This window comes from Otolemur garnettii, unplaced genomic scaffold (assembly GCF_000181295.1).
Source record: "Otolemur garnettii isolate 467f Iridium unplaced genomic scaffold, OtoGar3 scaffold00009, whole genome shotgun sequence".
Classification (NCBI taxonomy): domain Eukaryota; kingdom Metazoa; phylum Chordata; class Mammalia; order Primates; family Galagidae; genus Otolemur; species Otolemur garnettii.
In genome coordinates this window covers 14,504,261-14,521,970 of record NW_003852404.1, presented here as the reverse complement: position 1 = coordinate 14,521,970, position 17,710 = coordinate 14,504,261, and the positions used below count along the sequence as shown (strand labels likewise).

The 17,710-nt window shown below is 32.6% G+C and overlaps 1 protein-coding gene across 2 annotated transcripts in view; it reads left to right on the top strand.

Moving 5' to 3' along the window:
- NCAM2 (neural cell adhesion molecule 2) overlaps positions 1 to 12,768 on the top strand; it is a 488,664-nt gene extending 475,896 nt beyond the window's left edge. The window contains exons 17-18 of one of the 2 annotated variants that reach the window (XM_003783902.2): positions 8,424 to 8,543; positions 11,811 to 12,768. In XM_003783902.2, the coding sequence (XP_003783950.1) occupies positions 8,424 to 8,543; positions 11,811 to 11,922 (232 nt within the window). In that variant the 3' untranslated portion in view covers positions 11,923 to 12,768. The remainder of the gene's footprint in view (positions 1 to 8,423; positions 8,544 to 11,810) is intronic. The other variant, XM_012801495.1, reaches the window with a different exon arrangement.
- The last annotated feature ends 4,942 nt before the right edge of the window (positions 12,769 to 17,710 follow it).

Sequence of the window (17,710 nt, the reverse complement as noted above, 5' to 3'; positions counted from 1 at the left end):
ATACATTGAAAAAATAATGCATTATATAATATAAATACATGTATAGATATACTATATATTTATACATGCATGTATGCATATTATATACATGGAAGTAATACATATTTAAAGCATTTATATAAAAGTATATACATATATTTGTGTATATATATTATATATGTTGAATATTTATTCTTCCTTATTTTTCATCCAATGAACAAATATTTATGGAATAAGATCCAAGAGAGAAACACTGGGACCAAGACAAACAAGAAATTTGTGTGCATGGAGTTCACATCTGTTGGGAACCAGCCCCAACAAGCCTATGGGTTTCCTTCATGTGGCTTGGTGGGGTGAGAGGACGTAGATAAATGAAAAATAAAAGACAAGATACACAAAGAGGAAAGTTTAAGAGTAGCTGGAGTAGGGAGGCTGCAGCCCTTCTTCATGAGGTTTCCAGACTGCAGCCCTGAATTCCGAATATGTTTATTTTATACACCAGTGTTTCAATCATAAATCTCATGACGGCAAGGCAATCTGTCATTTGTGTAGGTTCTTGCTGCACTTGAATTTTTCTAACTGAACGATTTATTTAACCACATTAATAGTAGGAATTTACTTATTACTTTTATTACTATAAGGGATTTATGATCTTAACCCAAACAGAATGTGGAAAAGTGAAAATAGTCCAGAAGCAGGACATCAAAGAGGAACCCAAGAAGGCCATGCATACAAATCACAAAAGAGATAATTAACACTCCTAAAGCCAATGTCCAGATGGACAGACTCCTCTGGCCATACCAAGGTGACAGAGGAATAAAGATATTTTATCTCCTTATCTGGAAATGAGCAATTCTTGCTGTATTCAACAGAGTTTAAACATACTACATTCTCAGCATCCCAAAATCACTCTCCAGGAGTGAGCAGTCCTGCTCTAGCAGAAAATCTCTGCAGCTCAAAATGAAGGCACACTGAGGGGGAGGTGGAAGTTCCAGGCAGACAGCTCTCAGAGTTTTAAAGGAGCAGGCCTTCTACAGTGCTTTGCACTGAAATTAGGGCTTTCCCGAATCACTTTTGTCCTGTTTCTGTGTTTTGGACTTTTTTTTTTTGGTCCATCCTCTGTAATCATATTTCTAATTCAATTCCTAATCTTCTTACAACTAATAATTGAATATTGGTTTCAAGCTCATAAATCATTATTACTAATAATGCAAGCATATCAAGATATGACTCTTTCCTAAGTCCTCCCACACATGCCTGCACATCTCTTAATGAAAGAAGAAAGTTAATATATATTAAGGAAATATTAAAATTTCCAGTAGTGCTAATTACTAAGGAAAATGAGCAGAATGGTAACATATTGTTTGATATTGGGTTATTAGTGGCCCTCTAGGGGATGCCAGTCAAGCTGAAGAGTGATAATGAGCTAACAACATATCATAGAGGGTAGAACATTCTGGGAAGGTGAAACATCGTTAATACAAATGCCCTAAGGTAGGAATAAACTTGCTGTGGTCAAAGGCAAATGAACGTGAGGAATGTGAGGCAGAGACAGAGAGACTAGTACAAATATCAGGTGAAGAATTATCTAGGGATCATGGTGTCAAATCTTTTCTGGATTAAAATAAGGAATTGGAATTTTGTTTGAAATAGGAAGCTACCACAGGGGTTCTAAGATTAGCTACTATATGAAGAATGGATTAATAGGCGTTAGTAGTTGTAGAGGAAAGAGAGAAAGAATCAGGGAGACCAGATGAGAGAATCTTGAAATACTCCATAGGACAAATAATCATCTTGGGCAGCACCTGTGGCTCAAGGAGTAGGGCGCCAGCCCCATATACTGGTGGTGGTGGGTCCAAACCTGGCCCCAGCTGAAGACTGGAAAAAAAAAAATCATCTTTAGCCCCAAGGCAATAGGCATACAGGCATATGAAAGTGGATTTTCAATATAGTTATGGTGATGTCACCTGCTTTTTGATTCATTTGCTTTTGGGTGAAGGGAAGAGAGAAATCAAAATGGACCTTAATGTTTTTGTCTCCACTAACTGGAAGGATAGGGGTAACCGTGTGCAAAACAACCAGGTGCATGTAATTCAGCTCTTCATTTTTATTTAACTTTACTTTTCATTAATTTGTCCATCAACATTTCTGTTTATAATTCATGCTGAGTTCAATTAACCTTAAAGAATTGGGAAAATGAAAACACATGGTAGATTGCTTCATTTTTTATAAAAATTTCCTCTGCCTTTGAAAAACAGCTTTCAGCTCTTTTTTTCAAAAATCTATTATTGGAGACACACAATCTTAATGAGAAAGAAGGTATAACTGATTTGATTAGTTGGATTTATACTAGCTTTTAAACATGACCCAAACATTCTAAGACTAGTTTTTTCATGTCATCAAAAATTATATGACTATGACAATTTATTACAAATACATTAATTACACACATCATTTTTTGTTGTAAGGGACTTATGTAGCACAAAAGAGGGGAAATTAACATCAAATTTATATAGGATAACATTATTGTAAAGTTCTAGAATATTCCATTTTCTTTTGGCTCTTATCAATTTAAATTACTGTACAACTTGTATTCCCAGATTTTTTCTTATAAAAAGGATGAACAATTACTATTTTAACAAACTATCTCTGGCATTTATACAAACATTAATTTACATCAAAAATATTTATTGAACATCAATATAACTAGGCGCTATCCTGAGAATATATCTGTAAAGAAAAGTAGACTCAGTCCTTGCCACCAGGAAACTTTGTTTCCTGGCAAAATTTTAGTTAAAAAAATCAGATGAATGAATAAGTGATTTCTTATAAGTGATATGCAAAAAATAATTTACAAGGGGTAATCTGAGCCAGGCATGAGACAGCAAAAATGTAAATGAAGAGTGGGAATTAACTAGCCAAATGTGTGTGCACATAGGCACCAATGTGTATGTGTGTGTGCAGGGGAGGGTGTGGAGAATGGCTCTTCATGCAGAAGGAATCGACTGTATAAAATTCTTTATTGAAACAGAAAGTAAGATTTGATACATGAACTGAAGAAATGTGAATGAAATATCAAACATAGGTTTTATGGTTGACACTGATAAAAGAAAAAAAAAGTTAACATTTCAGTTTAATCCTAACAACAAGTTAATCCTATTAACAAGTAAAACTCTAAAAAAAACCCAAAAACTATATTTATAAGAAAATTGACATTGCAATGCAAACTCCTGTCCTTAAAAATGAAGTGAGAGAGAGGAGAATACAGAAAATTAAAATTTACTGCAGTAGAAACATACAAGCAGAATTTTTAGATCCAACATCAAAAGCACAATCCATAAAAGAATCTCTAAGCTGGATTTCATTAAAACTAAACATTCATACTCTGCAAAAGACATTGTTAAGAGAATGAAAAGAAAAGTCACAAACTGGGGGGAAATATATGACAAAGAGATATTTGATAAAGGGCTAGTATACACTAATAACTCTTCAACTCAATTTTTTTAAATAGTAACAGCCCAATAAGAAAATGGGTTAAAGACCTTAACAGACACCTCACCAATGAAGATATCCAAACATCATCCATTTTCATTTATCTGATGACATAAGATATTAAACAACTCTTCATACACTAATTTGATGTTTGGGATGTTTAGAACACTAAAAGTACCAAATGCTAGAGTATATAGAGCAAAGCCTAGACTTCTCCACTATGCAATTCAGTCATCTAACAAAACCAACGTGTACTCTCTAAATCCATTTTTGAATGAAAACTTGGAAGCCATCAGGATGTCCTTCTGTAGATTAATGGTTAAACAAACCGTGGTACATCCCAACAATAAACTATTATTTTGTGCTAAAATGGAATAAGCTATCAAGCCATCAAGCCCTGAAGAGGTGTGGAGGAACTTTAGATGTTTAATATTAAGAGAAGGAAACCCATCTGAAGAGGCTATACATTGTATAACTGTATCATATGACACTTTAAACCAGCAGTTCTCAACCTGTGGGTCATGACCACTTTATAACAATGAAAATACAGCCTGCATATCAGATATTTACATTACAATTCAAAATAGTAGCAAAATTACAGTTATGAAGTAGCAACAAAAATAATTTTATGGCTAGGGGTCACCACAACATGAGGAACTGTATTAAAGGGTCATGGCATTAGAAGGCATTAGGAAGGTTGAGAACCACTGCTTTAGACAAAGCAAAACTATGGAGACCAAAGAAAGATTAGTGGGGCTGAGTGTTGGAGAGAAGGGAAGGGTGATTAGGTGAGCACAGGGATTTCTATGTAGGGCAATAAAATTATTTTGAGTGATAAAATAATAGTGGGAGAATATCATTATAAGTTTTTCCAAACCTATAGACTGTACCGCTCTAAGAGTGGTTTTCAGAATGAATCTGAACTTTTTCTTTTGGTCACTTTGCTTAAAATTTGCCTTTATGTTGGGGACCAGCCCCAGACTACATCATGAGTTTGTTCCCAGTGACTGGTAAAGATGAGAAGATGAGGGAAAATGAAAATTTAAGACCCAAAGAGAAAGAGTTTTAAAGAGCTGGGTCTGGCAACTGCCCACCTCAAAGCATGAGGACCAGTGGCGCAACCCCTAGCTCCAGGCAAGCTCTGTTTTTATTACACATATTAAACAGGAGGAGGCTAAACCCTTATGTCATGGTTCTTGCTGGGCTTGCATTTTCTAATCAAACTATTTCTTTAACTAACTACCATAATTGTACTGATTTATTTCTTACTTTTATCACTTTAAGTTATTTGATCCTAACACAAAAGGAGCCTGGGACAGGAACACAGTCCAGGTGCAGGATGTCAAGGCTGGCCCCAATTAGACCACGCACACAAATCTCAGGATGAGCAATTAAGCCTTGCCATGCTGAGAAGTGCCCCTCCTCTCCCTTAGAGACATTTTCTCTACTACCAAGATCAAAGAGCTTGTGCTGTTTCCATTGCATTTCACCTTTAGTAAATCTTCCCAACCCCCTGCACGCCCTCCCTCTGAGAGAGCAGACTCACCTGCAGGAAACTGGCCTGACAGTGCTCAGAGACCTTGGACCTGAGTTGAGCTGGGGGAAGGGTGAAGCTCTGGCAAGACAGTCTGCTTGAAAACACCAGACTTCAGGCTGGTGCACTTTACAGCAGATCTTGGGTTTCTCTGATCCACTTCTCTCCTTTCTCTTTTCCCTTTTGCCCGTCACCTACAATCATTTTCTTAATTCAATTCTTAACCTACTTATAATAAACAATTGAATATTGATTTTAAGCTTATCAAATCATTATTTTTAACAATGCAAGCACATCAAGATATGATTCTTCCCTTAAGTACCCACGTGTCCATTGGCACCTTTCTATTCACTACACATTTCAGAGTTATTTAACTTTTACTTTGTCCCTTAATCATTTGATTTTGTATTTGTTGCAGTGTTGTCCCCAGTGTATTCCAAAGTTTGATTTTGCTAACAGTGCCATTGATTGCATAAGACTTTATATTGTTTTCCAATAATTGATTTATTTTAGAAAATATTTTTCTCAATGCCTTTCAATATATTTTCATTTCTTTGAAAATGTATTCAGGTTACAAATTTCAGTGATATGTTTCCTAACATAAATCTTCTTTCCATTCTTAGGATTCTGATGGCAGTTAACACTGACTGAGTTCCACATTTACATTAGGCACTATTCTACTAGACAGGAATTAGTTTAGTGTCTTTATCACCTGTGTTTTCTTAACTATGCAACAGAGGACAGAATTTGGTCCTAGGACACATTTTCTTGTCCACTACGCTGTAGTTGTCAACATTTTCTGATCGTTTAACAATCAGTTGCCATATTCACTCTGTAATTTACATTGAAATTTTGGGTAATAATTCTTATATCACTTCAGTTATACTTGAATATAATGTATGGAGGACAGGAGATTAAACTCTTGCTAGTTATTTGGGTGCTTCTGATATAGTCACCTAAAAATAAGTAAAACATTAACTGGATATCCCTTACATTATGTATTATAATAGAAAAAGTTGAAAACAATCTAAATGTCAATTGGAGACTGGTCACATATATGGTGGTGTATACAGCAATCTAGACTGAGCCTTGAAGAAGATAGAGGCAACTTTAGAAGTCATTTTGGGTAATACCTAGTGTTAGCCGAAGGGCACAGATACACATAGTCAATATATTATCATTTTTTAAAAAATAACTGTGTATATTTTAACATGTTTGCTATTATCTACATAGAATAAACTTGGAAAGAATTTTAAAATGTAACAAAATGTTAACAAAATTAAAAAGATCATTAAAAACAAAGCTTTTAGAGACAACTTTCCATTTTATTTTATTAGTCTTTCATTTACTGTCAGTAATGTTTGCTTTGTTTTTTCTAGTTTAAAGGTTTTGTATGTATGTTTATTGTCAATGAGGGAGACAAAATTAACATCCCAATTCACTAGTTGTTCCTACTAAATGGTTTCATTTAATTGTATATTGCATCTAATGCTAATATAACTTATAAAAAAATTATTACTTTTCTGCTATGAGTCATCAATAGCCACATATTCCCAACTGGGTCATCCTGTATGTTGTCATGAACATTGGTATTAGATAGAATTTTTTTTATATATAATCAACTGAAGAACAATAAAAGCAAACAAAGCAAAACTAAAATTCAAAGGTGATCAGCCTTCAATCATCTTTAATAATTGTATAGAGCTTGCTTCTTGGTGCCACTGATCAGAGAATATAGCTAAACCTGTCTGAACTACTATCTCTGACAGATATCTGATTTTCAGTGGCAAAAACAGTTTTTCATTACTCACTTCTAGATTTTATTTTTACTAACACTCATTCTTTAAATTTTGTTGTTCATGTATTAGAAGTTCATACAAAACCAGATAAAAACAATATCAGACCTGTACCTGATCCAAAGTGTTTTATTATGTTTAATATTTTTCTATAAAAATCTCAGCATTTGTATGGCCTTTAAATCTTTAGGCCAGTGTAGTATTTATTATTTGTTTTCTTTCTTTGGTTTGTAATCCTAGTTTACATTCTTTTTAAGAAGTAACTTTTATGTCTTGTGCTCCTCATTACAGGAACAAATAGAATGGTTTGACTGTCCAAATACTCCCTGTGCACCAACTGTTCATCCCTGCATCCCCCCTCCACTTGCACACACTGATGCTGATCTTAGTATTGACCCCATAGACTTGTCTTCTTTAAAATGTAATATAATTGGAATTACACAGTGTGTAGCCTTTTCAGACTGACTGTAGTAAGTACATTTAAAGTTCTTCTGTATCTTTTGGAAAGTTGACAGCTCATTTATTTTTATCATCGGTAATGTACAATTATATGGATATACCACATGTATTTATTCATTTGCCTACTGAAAGACAACTTGGTTGGTTACATATTCTAGCAATCATGAATAGAGTTGCTGTAAACATTCACGTGCAGATATTTTGTGTGGATATAAGTTTTCAACTTATTTGCATGTGCAGAGGCACAATAGTCAGCTTATGTGGCAAGACTATGTCCCTAGGTAGTTGAAGTCCCCCCCTGTTCCTTGCTATTTTTTTCTTCATGGTATTTGAAACCTGTATTAGTGGTACATCCCTTCCAACCCGTCTAACTCATTTCATCCTTCACCATCACCAAATGACTTTCTTTTTATTCTCTTTTTGTTCATTTTACTGAGGAGTGCAACTCTGTAGTAAGCTTTTCAGTTTTCATAAATTATGAAGAATTATATTTGCTCTCATATTTTAGAAATCTGATAGAGATGACATTAGCATGTGAACTTATAAATTCATAATATACGTTGCCATAATTCTATTGTCTAAACTACTTTCTTAAAAACATGGAAATACATTAAAAGCCAATGATCACATTATATTAAAAATCCTTCACATAAATTGGGAGACATTTAGGAAAATAAAACATATGCAAATTTTATTTTCCACATTTTAAATGAAAACAATATTTCTGGTGTATTTCAGATGTTTTCAATATTTCATAGATGCTTTCCAAATATTTTTTAATATTTTGAAAAATGTTTTAAAGTATTTTTTATATTTTAAAATATGGCCAGTTTGGAGAAATAAAGCTACTTCATGCTGTAAATTTTACTTAACAAAATATTTTTATTTATTTCCAAATAGAAACTGAATTTAATATGTGAACTACTTTTGCAAAATAATTGACACATCTTGATGGAGCAAAGAGATACAGAAAAAATAAAATTTCTTTGTTTTTTTTTTCTGAGTAAAAATATAGGGTGAGATAAAATAAAAATATTTTCTTAGTGGTGTTCCTAATTTGTCCATGTTGAATTTATTTGGAGGAAGCTAGGATTATGTGGGGATTTCCAAAATGCATCCACTTTTATATTTCAGAGATATGATGTTTTTCTTTATGATTCTAGGAAAGATGGATCAAAAGAACCTATAGTGGAGATGAGAACAGAGGATGAAAGAATTACTAATCATGAAGATGGCAGCCCAGTAAATGAACCAAATGAAACCACACCACTAACAGAACCTGAGTATGTGTCTTGAAATACTTACTTATATTTTAATCAGAATTTGTAGAGTGGTAACCCATTACCAATATTGGGAATATGTATGTGCAATATTATTATTTGTAAAAGAATTATACCTTTTATTTTTCAAATATGGTATATATGAATATCTGAAGTTCATATATTGTGAGAAATTTCAAATAAAACTCTGCATCAATGTCAGAGAAGTTTCATTGTTATATAGCTCTAATTTTATGCAAAAATGTCAAAAGACAAGAGCACTTCTATGTTGTAGATTTGGATTTTTCCAACACTAATCTGATTTGCTAAGAATATAATGTTTTGACTTTAAAAATTAAAAAAAAAAGATTTTTACCAAAATAAAGATGTGATAAAACTTATATATTTAAATGATAGTAAAATATACCCAGTACTATTAACCAAAAGGCAGAATATTGTCATAGTTATAGGTAATGGTCTCTTTTCTTTCTTTTTTCTTTCTTTTTTTTTTTCTTTAAATCTCCTTTATCGGCTCGGCGCCTGTGGCTCAAGAGGCTAAGGCGCCAGCCACATACACCTAAGGTGACGGGTTCAAATCCCCAGCCCGGGCCCACCAAACAACAATGATGGCTGCAACCAAAAAATGGCCAGGCGTTGTGGTGGGCGCCTGTAGTCCCAGCTACTTGGGAGGCTGAGGCAGGAGACTCGCTTGAGCCCAGGAGCTGGAGGTTGCTGTGAGCGTGGTGCCATGGCACTCTACCCAGGGGGATAGCTTGAGCCTCCGTCTCAAAAAAAAAAAAAAAAAAATCTCCTTTATCTGCCTTTATGGGTTCAAAATGATTAAATTTAGGTAAATACGAAGTATTACTCTAGAGCAAAAGTTTTAATCTAAATTCTCCAACCATAATTTAGTGATTGTATTTAGACATCATTACATTCTAAATTGAAGTTATAGTTTTTGAAGGGTTCTATAATCTCACCTTCAGTAATTAGAAATCTTTTCAATGAAGTAAAATATTACACAACAAAACACATTCTTGTTTATTAATTAATACTTACAGTGTCATATTGGTGTGCATGGAAACTAGTTTTAAAAAATTTCTGTGGACTGGTCTACATTTTGGGGAATAAATGTAATTTATCTAATTTAGGTCTTAGTCATAGAAGTATTAACCATAAAATATAATAGAATTAACAGTGATCTTTAAAAATATTTAACATAAACACAAGTAATGATAAATTATATGTATAGAAATACACCATCCAAGGATTATTTGAAAACATTGGTTCATTGGAAAGAAATATGAAGAATACTCAGGGATCTAAAAGTAGACCTGCCATTTGATCCTGCAATTCCTCTACTAGGTGTATGTCCAAAAGACCAAAAATTACTTTATAACAAACATATTTGCACAAGATTGTTCATTGCAGCTCAATTCATAATAGCCAAGTCATGGAAGAAGCCCAAGTGCCCATTGACCCATGAATGGATTAATAAATTGTAGTATATGTATACCATGGAATATTATGCAGCCTTAAAAAAGATGGAGACTTTACCTCTTTTATGTTTACATGGTTGGAGCTGGAACATATCCTACTTGTGGTTGGAGCTGGAACATATCCTACTTTATGAGTAAAGTATCTCAAGAATGGAGGAAAAAATATCCAGTGTACTCAGTAATATTATGAAACCAATTTACAATCACTCACGCTTTCATATGAAGACTAGATCACAGCTATGGCCTAGGATGAAAGAGGGAAGCAGGGGATGGGAGGGGACGAAGAGGTCAGATCAAAGGAGGGTTGATGGTGAGATCACACCTATGGTGCATATTGCAAGGGTACATATCAGATCTATTAAGTATAGAGTATAAATGTCTTAACACAGTAATTAAGTAAACGAGATTAGGTATACATTAATTAACCAGTGTGATGTAAGTGTTCCTAATTCTATATGAAATCAGCACATTGTACCCCATAAATGCATTAATGTGTACGTGAAAAAAAGCCATTAATAAAGTTGTCTTTAACAATGAAAAAAAAACCTCGATGCATAATTGTATGAGTAAGAGATATATTAAGCATTATATTAATCTCCTATCATAACTAGATTTATCTACATTTTGATGCTAGGAATGACTCATTATTTTTATAACTTTTCTTGTCAATATTTTCTGTACTTAGGAATGAATGGTAGAACAATAAGTGCATTATTTATAACATGCTTGAAAGAGCCTTCTCTCATCGGTACAATAGTTCTTTATTCCCCACAATGGATCGTGTTAGTTTTTGCCTGTGGACTGATTAGTTCTGATAGCTTTGATCTTCAGAACACAACGTATTATTACCCTTCTCACTAAAAAAATATAAAGTAAATTACAAATAAATCCCAGAGAAGCTAGCATATTAACATTCATTGTCCTATAAAATAATGGGTTAAAGTTACACTGGTGAATTGGAATTCTATTTCTAATTTAATTCTCTTGCTGTAGAAAAAACCATCTAGTCAAGGGAAGAAAAATTACTTCCAAAAATTTACACTAAAAAGATGTAACAATATACTATTGAATTTGAGAATGTTAGGGGAAAAATCGGAAAGCATAATTTGTTGACATCATAGTAAGATTTCTGAAGCTATGTTAAAATTAAGCAGTAGAAGTTGGTATTGCTCCATAGGTTTCCACTGTAAACAACTTTTAAACCACGTGCTCATAAAGGATGTAAGAGTTGAAGCACAAAACAACAGTGAAAAGAGAACAGAGAAAACATACACAGTCAATATTAAAAAGTGAACATGTCTGAAAATATATTTTATTTGTATTAAGTTCCAAAGAACATTGCTAATTCACCCAATTTCTAATTTTATGTAACAGGGTCCAGCAATAATTGTTCATTTATTTAGGTACAATTAAATCATATAGCTGACATGTGTTTTGGCTTTTTATCTTCTACACACTTAATTATATTTTAATATCAGCAATTGCTTATCAAATAGAAGGCCACCCTATAGTGAATAATTTGTGCATCTAAATCTACAAAGGTATAGTTTCCCTCGTCCTTCTGCATTAGATTGCATTTTTACAATGAACAAAGTGCATTGTTTTGTTCTCTTTCTGTATATTTTATATCAAGTTGATATTAAGTTTAATTTTATGTCAAGTTTAATCAATTAATTTTTCTTTCTAATTATTGTAGTGTATTTCCTATATATAAGTGACATATATGTTAAAGGATGTCTCTTTTTAAAAAAACCTTAACAAATCAAGATTATTTTAAACTATTTTCTTCCAGAAAATTGCCTTTAAAAGAAGAAAATGGGAAAGAAGTTCTAAATCCAGAAACTATAGAAATTAAAGTTTCTAATGATATCATCCAATCAAAAGAGGATGACGGCAAGGCATAACGATAACCCTACAGTGGCTTGACAGTACTACAGAGAGCATGTGGATGGCAGTGACCCTGTGACCAAAACTATTCCATTGACCTTAATTTCTTGGGAAACTTCTAGCTTGGAATAGCTTGTACACATATACATACAATCAAATACTCCTGCCCATGGTCCATTTCCTTTTGTTGTTGTTGTTGTCGTTGTTAATTTTGTTAAAAATTTCAGTATAGAGACCTGACTGGCACCAACTCTTGGGTATTTAATTTGATTCTATGACTGATGTACTGCAATTTATTATAAGGGTAAAGTGCTCTATTTCTTAAGAACTGTATTTCTTAACACCAATACATATATTTCAGCTTCTCTAATAAATAGGAGTTTAAGAAAACAAAACAAAACAAAAGTTTTATGAGCTACATGTATAAGAAAGCTTTGCATGTGTATGAACCTATCTTGAGCAAATAGATTTCTAAAGTGGCTGTTAGCTTAAGATGAAGGAACTTAACAAAGATACTTCTATCAGGGGAATTTCAGGGAATATGGGCTTGAAGGAGCTAGTTGTCTTAAGTGGATATAAAAAAAATGGAGAAAAAATTTGGAGAACTCTTTTCAAGTTATAATTCAATGAATTTTTAACACTGAGTTTTGATAGAGCAAGTGCCAGATCAAAATTGCTACCCGTTTTAAAGAATATACATTGTGTGTAAAATTAGATTAGAGAAATTCCCTAAATCTCTCTCTCTCTTTATATATATTATATTCATTCCTAATGGATTACACAAAAAATAAATGTATTGCAAGTGAAAATAATATTGATTTCTGCCCGCAGCTTCAAATAAAATAAATTGAAATGGGAACAATTATCAATATGGTGTCTTGATATATTTATAAATATGTGATTATCATTTATTTTTAGAATAATTTGTAAAAAATAAACCATTAGTATTCAAATACTGCAAATTACATCTTCAGACACATTTTTTAGCCCACAGTAGGTAATCTTTGTTTACAAACTAATTTTCTCATCATTTGATATCCATCATTACATATAATTGGCTAATGGAAATTATAAACTTAAAATTCTTTAAGTTAAGAAGAAATTATTTAATGTTTACATGTGCCATAAAAGTGTCAGTGATAAGGAGTTGAATCTCCTCTCTGTGTTTTTTATTCTGATGTTTTAGCTAAAAGTTATTTGAAGACTTTGATAAACAACTTTGGCAGAAGAAATCCCTTAGGTATTCAAAACAAACTTTCTCATATCATTTGTTAGGGCCTATACCAGAAAAAAAAAAAAATACTTATTTACTTCCAAGCTATGCAAGCTCCCAGAGGTAAAAGACTGAAACATGCTTTAACTTATATGTAAAGTTTTGAAAAGTACCTATGGTTATAAATATTCCTACCCATTGGGAGCAGGCTTTAGATTATGTCTTAAGGTAGAGAGCCAAAGGTTGCATTAGGCTTCATCATCCTCAGAGCCTTTGGTGTTTCCAGTGATTGTACCTCAGATTATGGCTGGTTGGAAAATGCATTTCAATAGAACATTAGAGAAAATTTTAACAGTGAAGAGAGACCTGGTTTGGAAGTTTCTCCAAAGAGATTATTTAATAACTATTAAATGTAATATCGATGCCACTCATGAATATTTTTTATTTACAAAGTGCTTGAAATTGTCAGCCAAGGAGAGAGAATTTTATAGCAGTTGTCATTTTTCGGGCTGACCGCAGGACAAAATATAACCTTCATGTTAAGGCACCAAGTCGCCAGAGTGTCTCTGCCATAAATTGCAGGGTTATGATGCAGGAATCTCTTGCTATCTGTCTGGCAGATTCTAAAGAAAAGAACAGAATTTTTGTTCCTACCTAGGAATTTGAGTAGTGTCTAAAACCAGTTCATTTTAACTATCCAACTGGTCTTTGATGGTTTTGACTGTTGCTATTTTAGTTTATGTTTGTCTCATCATCTACTTTGCTTTACTGTACTGTGTTTTAGTTTGCTTTGTTTTGTACCAATGTACTAAAACTTGTCAAAATACTTGAATTAGTTTGTTTGTGCAAAGTGAACAAGCTTAGTAAAGTGTCCATGAAGCAAGAAACATGAGTGCTAATTTTTCCTGGAAAGGGTCACACAGTTTTCAACTAATGATGGTGAAAGAATTAGGATGACTGAGAATATGATCCCGCATGTTTACCATTGTTATATTTGTGCTTTATTTCAAGAGTGGAGAAATCATAATAAAGAACAAAATATTTTTGTGTTTTCTCAATTTGAAATTTTGTTCCTCTCATTTATTTGGATTTTTCATGTTAAAAATTTGACTTAAATACTTCCTGCCACTCGTGGAGTAATGAAATTAACAGGTAATCTAAAGGGAATTGTAAACAGACTGTTTCAAGTGCACTGTTTTGATTGTCCAAATGATCCTTACCTCTTGTCCTTGAAATCCATGCCATGCGAGAGCAAGGCAATACTGTGATAAAATTTTCTTTCTAATATTTCAATGGAATGCTCCAAATTATTTGTAAAAAGGTTAAGAGATGGATTATAGAAAATCAAAAATTATGAGTAGAATTGAATAAACTATTGCATTCTTACTGTAGATTAAACATACACATATGACTATCTAAATGTTATTTTGATTGTTTAAGAATACTCTTTAGGATTAGTATATGATGTCAAAGGTGGATTAAATATAAGTACTGGTAAAATAATCCAAATCTTATACTATTTTAAACTATGAGACAGAGATGTCATTGAAATACTGATATTTCTTGATAAATTATGTGCAATTAGCCAATGACAATCTGTGTTCAACATATAACAGGAAAAGTATATCAAAATTTTAATATCTATTTTGCTTTCAACATGCACAGATTAATAAGTCACCATATTTTACAATGATTTGCAAGTAAATTTAATTAATAATTGTGATTTCTAAAGATTTATTATTTTTGTGGGGTAAGACATATTGGCATTCTATTGATACTAATGTCTAACATCAATGTAATGATTCTCAAGTTTTCCTTCTCTTAATATTCATACCTATAAAAGAATTTTTGAAAGGCTATTTGGTCCAGCAAACTTCATATGACTCTTAGTCCTTGAATTAAATATTTATAAAAATAGATTTTATGAATCAAATTATTTATTTGTGTGCCAAGAATTACTTGTAACTTTATTATCATACCTCTATTTTATTTCTTCTTTAGATAATTAAGATGCATTTGTGCCTTTGAATTAGCATGACATTCTTCTTTATTAAAAAATAAAACTACAATTACTATCACCACTGTTATATTTTTGCTCATATCTGTGACACTTAGATGAAATTGTCTTATTCACATTCAGTGAACAAGCTCCATTGTCCATACACAAAATGTTCTTACTGTGCTCTGTATTGTTTATCTAGACAATACATACATTATAGATAGAATTAAAATTGAATTTTACCAGTTATAGGATAAAGACATCATATAACTTTTATAAATAGAGCAAATTACTATGGTGTCTCTTGGACCTTTATTATCCCTATGATATATATGAATATTTGATTTCGAATCATAAATCATCCTTTACTATTGATGATAATCACTGTTGAACTTATCTACGATTGAAGTGGTAGAAATAATATTTTCAACTTCTGAAAAATATTAAAATAGCATATATATATTTTTTTCAGTTTTGGCCTGGGCTGGGTTTAAACCCACCACCTCCGGCATCTGGGACCAGCACCCTACTCCTTTGAGCCACAGGCGCTGCCCTTAGAATAGCATATTAAGATTATTTATTAAATTTATAATATTTTTTTCATGGATAATAATGTAAACATTCAACTTAAATCCCTCATGGAGTCCTTTGTTATAATCATACCCAGAAATCTTGTTCAACAAACTTTATGAGTAGGTAAAATATTTTTCAATGAGATTGTTAGCCACTATTTATCATTAGAGAGAAAATAGATGCATCTGTTTATTAACCTTCAAGGCATTATTTTATAAGATTCTCCCATTGAAATTACAAAAGGGTGGATTTGATAATGAGAAATTAAATGGCCAATGGTTGCAAAAATGAAATACTTCAATCCTACAGTGGATATTTTTCAGAAAAAGTAGTCCCCTCATAGGCTTACTAAGGTTCTGAAATAAAACAAGTGAGAAATTATAGAAGCACTTAGGCCTATAGTTGTCTCTGAGTAAACATAATTTTCTTCTAGACCCCACCCTTCTTTAAAAATTACATTTACTCATGAAATACAGCCATCTATCGTTATGAAAGAACGCTAATAGATTAACTCTTTCCCCTCCTAAAATAAAATATTTTACATTATATATACTAGTAACTATTTATTTGATACAACTTAATATTCTTAGAAAAATAGTTTATTGCTCATTTTAGGATTTTGCCAATAACATACATAAATATAGTAGCTGGTATTGCATCTTTAAATTTTTTATATAATTTTTAGAATTCTGACCACACAATGTTCATTATTGTTGCCCATGTAAAACTTAAATATTGCTACTTGTTATTTTTTTTTTTCCTGAAATGAAAACACACGTCTTCTGGTACCTGCCTTTAGGCATCCATGGAGGAGAGCAAACAAAGCAGTGACCGTGGAAGACTCCAAATCACAAGTAGACCCAGGAAAATAGAGAAACAAAGACTTGAAAGGACATAGAAAGGGAAAGTGAACTCCTACTTATGGAATAGGTAAGAAGGACTTGAGAAGTACTAGACCAGGGACTAGGAACATTGCTTAGGTGAAAATTAAGGTCATTTTGATGATGCAAAGGAGAGAATCTAGGGAGTGAAATCCAGCAGAGAAAGTTAACAGAGATAGAACCTATGATTCAATTTTGCAAAATGGATTATTTTTCAGAGAACAACTTGCATACTCTAAAATAAATGGTACTGTTAAGAGCAAACCTGGTTGTTTGGACTCTTAAAGAATTATTTATGGTTCAGCATTTGCCTCTAAACCCTGTTAGAAATGTATGAACTTAGAAACAATGGTTTTAAGAAAACCTTTTTTTTTTTTTTTTTTGGTATGTGAATTGTATGCTGTGCTCAGTATGCATTAAAACACACTAGATTTTATTTTCTTTACCTTATATCTCCATTTAAAATCTATATTCTTCAGTTGGCTACCCCAAAGTTTCTTATTGTTTCAATATAGTATGTCCCTATGAAATGCTGTATATATATGTCTAAACTGTAAAAATTATACTGCAAATGTTGAAGTTTTGTATTTATGAGAGACATTGAAAGTATGGCTTATAGTATATCCAACTTGTCACACTTCACCATTTGTATATTAATAGTAAAGATACTTTTACTTTAATAAAGTGTTGCATTTTATGTTTATTTTGAATAATATCTGTGGTGAGCAACCTTATGACTTCACAAATATGTGTAGTTTTTTAAAACACTCACGATCATATCTCTAGCTATTCTCAAGAAGAAAATGCAATCCACCATCTAGCTTCACAGCGAGTCACAATCTTTCAGCTTTGACACTGAGTTGATATCACAGACTTTCATGAATAAATAGTTGGGTTAGAGCAGTGGTTCTCAAAATGTGACCCCAAGGCCAGCATTATTTAGGAACTTGTTAGAAATGTAAATGTCTGGATCTCACCAGAGACCTGGCTAAATTGGAAGACTTGGCGGGGGTGGGTGGGTGGGGAGATCCATTGAATTAAAGATATATATATATATCTCTGGTGTCACAGCTCATAGCAACCCCAAATTCTTGGGCTTAAGGAATTGATTCCCTTGCCTCAGCCTCCCAAGTAGTACC